General features: G+C 35.3%; 1 protein-coding gene across 1 annotated transcript in view; it reads right to left on the bottom strand.

The window, feature by feature from the left end:
• LOC106875220 (uncharacterized) overlaps positions 1-5,506 on the bottom strand; it is a 22,650-nt gene that overhangs the window by 3,733 nt on the left and 13,411 nt on the right. The window contains exon 7 of the mRNA XM_052971655.1: positions 4,006-4,120. Within this exon, the coding sequence (XP_052827615.1) occupies positions 4,006-4,120 (115 nt within the window). The remainder of the gene's footprint in view (positions 1-4,005; positions 4,121-5,506) is intronic.

The following is a 5,506-nucleotide window of genomic DNA, read 5'->3' as shown; positions in this document are numbered from 1 at the left end:
TTAACATTTCATATAATTGTCCTTTTGAATAATTTTCTTTCATACAATTTTCCATTCAAATAAATGTTTTTCAAATAATTGTTTTCGAACAATTGTTTTCCAACAATGTTCACATAATCAGTTATCCTGCCAGCTTAGCACCTTTAGTACTTCTTTCTAATTTTGGCACAAGACCAATAATTTTGAGAGGAAGGGCAAGTCAATTATAATAATGAAATTATTGTATACAGTGCTCAGGTGCACTACAACTTGTCAAAAGTGCGCATAAAGCATATGCAGTATTGTACAAATATCTGGAAAGTGAACAGTGTATAAGTCAGATACATGCTTGTGTGTGTATGGAGGGGAGAAAATCAGGTGTAGTGTCGGCGAATCTCAGGAAGCATGGAAGTTTTGAAGAATGCAGTGCTCAGACAACTAACAACTGATACCGGCAGTTTGTTTCATACTTCAACAACTCTTAGCGTGAAAAAGTGTTTCCAAAAGTCATAGGAGCTGTGCTGTTTTCTGACTTTGTAAACATGTCCACGGGTGTTAGACAGGTGGAATTTGAAAAGGTGCTCAGAGCTATTGTGAGTAAGATGGTTGATAACTTTATGGGCAGCTGCCAGACGTCAGAGTTTCAATGTATCCATGCTCAGGGAAGAAAGGCATTCAGAATATGGCAAATACCTGATAGAGGGTATTCTCTTGGTTGCACATCGCTGAACGGTTTCCAGACGATAAATATCCTGGGCAAGATAGGGGTTCGAGACTGGAGACGCAAATTCCAGGTGAGGCTGCACCATAGCTATATAAAGCCTCAGATAGATAGCCGGAGAGCGGCTCACAAAGGACTTGATAAGTGATGCCAAGACACCCTCAGCCTTCTTGGCAATTTTAGCAATGTGTTTTGTCCAATGCAAATTGCTGTTTATATTGACTCCAGTACATGACTGGTGCTTATTTTATCAATCCTGAAAGGATGAAAGGTGAAGTTGAACTCGGTGGTATTTGAATTCAGAACATGAAAAGTAAAAAAAAAAAAATGGAGCTAAGCATTTTGTCTGATGCTCTAAAGATTCTGCCAGCTTGGCACCTTCAATACTTCTGTCTAATTTTCACACAAGGCTGGCAATTTTGAGGAAAGTGGGCAAATTATTTACATCAACAACCAGAACTTAACTGGTTCTTTTATCAATCCTGATAGGATGAAAAGGAAAGTTGACTTCGGTGCAATTTGAACTAAGAATGTAAAGAACCAGAATTTTACAAGCATTTTGTCCAACACAACAATTCTACCGGGTCACCATCTTACTTAATAATATCGGTTTAAAATTTTGGCACAAGGCCAGTAATTTTGGGATAGGGGTAAATCAATTACATCGACCTCAATACTCATCTGGTACTTACTTTACCAACCCCAAAAAGATAAAAGGCAAAGTCAACCTCATTAGCATTTGAACTCAGAACATAAGAACAGATGGCCTTAAATTAATAATATTAAAAACAAAACTTCAAAAGACTTATTTTGTGTGATTATTTTTATTATTTCTATTTTTCATTCATTTGTTTATTTTATTTGTTCAACTTTTCTTAGAGAAATGGAAGAGGAAGAAATTTTATACTTTAAGGAGAAAAGAATGATATATTTGTAATCATGGCAAACACACTCTACCATCACCATTTCCCATCTTTAACTGTGATCCTTTTACAAAGATTTATTACTCTTTTACTCTTTTACTTGTTTCAGTCATTTGACTGTGGCCATGCTGGAGCACCGCCTTTAGTTGAGCAAATCGACCCCGGGACTTATTCTTTGTAAGCCTAGTACTTATTCTATCGGTCTCTTTTGCCGAACCGCTAAGTGATGGGGACATAAGTACACTAGCATCGGTTGTCAAGCAATACTAGGGGGACAAACACAGACACACAAACACACACACACACACACATATATATACATATATATGACGGGCTTCTTTCAGTTTCCGTCTACCATATCTACTCACAAGGCTTTGGTCGGCCCAAGGCTATAGTAGAAGACACTTGCCCAAGATGCCACGCAGTGGGACTGAACCCGGAACCATGTGATTGGTAAGCAAGCTACTTACCACACAGCCACTCCTGCACCTATATTGTGTAATTTCTTTTTAAAAGGATAAAAACCCCACTTAGCAACACACTTTAACCCTTGTCCCACATGTGGTCTCACATCTCTCTATCTATTCTACCACTACTACAAATGATATCAAGATTTCTGAGTTATAGTTGCAGAGCATGTCGACCCAAGCTCACCGTCAACCACACTATTGATTACCACCCAGCCACCCCAGCACCAATACTAATCATTATATCCAACCCATCATCAACCAGAACTTCAAATCCTCAGGAATATTATTCCAGACTTAAACTTTTACAATGTTTAACCCTTTGGTGTTTAAGCCGGCCATATCCGGCCCAAATATAATACATGATTTACATTCAAACTGGCCATATCTAGCCTCTCACACTTAACTTACAATGACATTCTGAGAATAAACTGTCTCACCATCGAAATTTCAAAGCTGTAAGATAATGCATGATTAATTCAAAACAATTTGAGTGAAAAAAGTATTACATTTAACAGATTAATCTGAACACTAAAGGGTTAAACAGTGTCAGACTCTCTATTTTTAGTGTGTTTACAAGGTCAGCTGCACTTTTTTCTTCATCCTAGCTAAGCCATACATTTAAATTGCTGAATGAATGTAAGCTTCTCTCTTTACCAAAAGTTGAATCTATTCAGTTTGTTTCTTTGAAACGAAACAGATGGTCATGGAGAAAAATATGTTTTAAATGATAATGGAATATGAATTATAAATGTCAGGCACAGATGTAGCTGTGTGGTTGAGAAGTTTGCTTCCCAACCACATGGTTTCAGGTTCAATTCATCTGTCCAGAATCTTGGTCAAGTTGCTTTCTGCTACAGTCAGCCTTGGACTGACCAAAGCTTTGTAAGTGGTTTTGGTTAGTAGACGGAAATGGAAAGAAGCCTGTCGCATATGTGTGTGTGTGTGTGTATTTATATGCTTTTGTGTGTGTGTATTTATGTGTTTATGTTATGTGTATGCGTGTGTGAGTTGTGCATATGTTTGTGTCTCCTTGTCTTGATATCATGTGATAGTTGTAAATGAGTATCACTGTCATACAAGCAGTGTCATTCGTTTCCAATATTCTGTGGAAGCATCTCAGGCCATGAGGAAATATTCCATTACTTGGAAACAAGTAAGGGTTGGCAACCGGAAGGGTATCTAGCCATAGAAAATCTGACTCAATAAACTGTTTGACCTTTACAAGAATTAAAAAAAGTGTACATTAAAACAATGATGATGATGAGGACAAATCTCTTCAGTTTTGGAGTACTTGACTAAACCAGTAAAAGGATTGTTCAGTGAAGCCTGTGTTTGTCTTTACTGAGAGACTTTAACCCCTTTTGTTACCACATTTCTGTTAAAATGCATTGCTTTTGTTTCAATTAATTTTAGTAAAATAATTCTGTTGTTATTAATCAGTGTTTGGAACATAAATTAACATGAAATTTTGATGGAAGTAGAGGGAGGGGTTAATTTAGATCACTTTAAAATAAGCTTGTAACATAGAATCAGAGGTAGTCTCAGGTGGATTTGTATCAAACAGGTGAAGACTGTTTACCCAACTTCTTGTAATCATAAAAGCATTAAAAAAAAACAAGAATTTGGCATTAGAACATCCAGCCATAGAAATCATGCCAATATTGAACCTTGGCACAGTCCTTTGGTTCACCTGTTGAACCATCCAGCTCATGCCAGCATGGGAAATAGACATTAAATAATGATGATGAATATCTGTTCCAAGTTGTAGACAATTGTTTTGCATTTAGGAAGCTAAAATGTTGCACATGGGTACAGCTTTTGAAGGTGGTCATAGCTTGTGATTTTTGTTTTTTATTATACCTTCTATAAAAAGATCAAGTATTGTTGCTGGAGGAGTATGAATGCTACTTACCACCATTTTCCTTTATAGTGTACAGATGCTCCATTTAAGAAAACTATGGAATCTTCATAACAAGAGGTTGGGTCTATATGTTTTGTTTTTTGTTCTCTTTGTTCATAATCTTTCACTGATTCAAAGACAAAAAAAAAAGTATCATTATTAATTCAACAGGATTAATAGCATAGCATGCTAACTAAAAGTTTTCACATCAGCCAAAATACAATGCTTATGTATTCATATTTTGCTTCCATTTTTGTTGGTTTAGATCTAACCCCGACAAAAATTGAAAGAAAAGGTATGATCTATGCATAGCAGAAAGAGTAAAATTCTCAAAACCAAGAATAAGATGCACTTGTATTTAAACACCAGATCAGAGATATTTTGAAATGCAGGCACTTCAAGAACCATCTGTTATGAAACTTGGACACCAAGCCATGACTTCACTAAAATTATACAAATGAATGGATATTTGAATTTGCTTCACATTAGGCTTCCTTCATGTTTACTGCCATCTTTTCTCTCTTCTCTGTTTCCTCTTTCTTGCATTCTTCCCTTACATTTTCTTTTTTTATATAGGTAGTTCTTCATCTCAGTTGTCCAAAAGAATTTCTAATCATTAGTCTACATTTAGACATATCAATAAACATAATAATACTGGGAATAGTAAATTAATTAGGTGTCTAAAGGGTTACAATAAACTATTTTATTTGGAATGGAATATTCTATCTTAATCATTTCCGTATGATAAAGGTAAATCTTTCTGTCCACTTTGTAACGATGAAATGTATTTCATCCTGTTCTAAGAGAATTCTTTTGTAAACATGTTTATCATTGCAAACATTGGTAAAAACATACCTTTAGTTCCTACAAGTAATTTCTACCATTCTATAAAATTTGACCTTTAACTGTCTTCTTACAATTCACTTCCACTAAATATATCTACTTCCAAGCCTTTAAGCTCTATTTCTATTCACCTATTGCTCTGTATCTCTCCACTATTAGTTTTCTGTTAATTTCTTTCTTTCTCCTCCTTCTCTTTCTATAAACTGCCTTTGACGTTATATCTATTGACTGTTTTTTTAAAAAGAACGTGCCAGTGTTCCCATCATCATCATATACACAGTCATGTGTTAAAATGTCTTACTGATGTGTTTGGTTTCTTTCTTTCCCTGATGAGAAGATTGCATTGTTTTACATCATTTTATTCCTTCTGGAATAATACCAATGTTTTCTTCGGAGCATATGTTGGAAGTAAAAAGATTTGAATAACACCTGCGTTTAACTCCATTTATTTATTTATCTATGTAATACAAAAACATTTCACCAAAACCTGGACTTTCTACCTTTATAAGTAGACTGTTACATCCTTGGTACTTGTGTGAATTTTTGCTACCTTGGTAAGTATTCATTAATTTCCGTGTTAATTTCCGTGTTATTTGTAAACATTGTAAAAATACACTTCCATTTTTATATATGTGTGTGTGTGTGTGTGTGTGTGTGTGTGTGTGTGTGT

Source organism: Octopus bimaculoides, chromosome 11 (assembly GCF_001194135.2).
Source record: "Octopus bimaculoides isolate UCB-OBI-ISO-001 chromosome 11, ASM119413v2, whole genome shotgun sequence".
Lineage (NCBI taxonomy): Eukaryota > Metazoa > Mollusca > Cephalopoda > Octopoda > Octopodidae > Octopus > Octopus bimaculoides.
The sequence above is the reverse complement of the archived record's forward strand: the minus strand, read 5'-3'. Positions and strand labels throughout refer to the sequence as shown.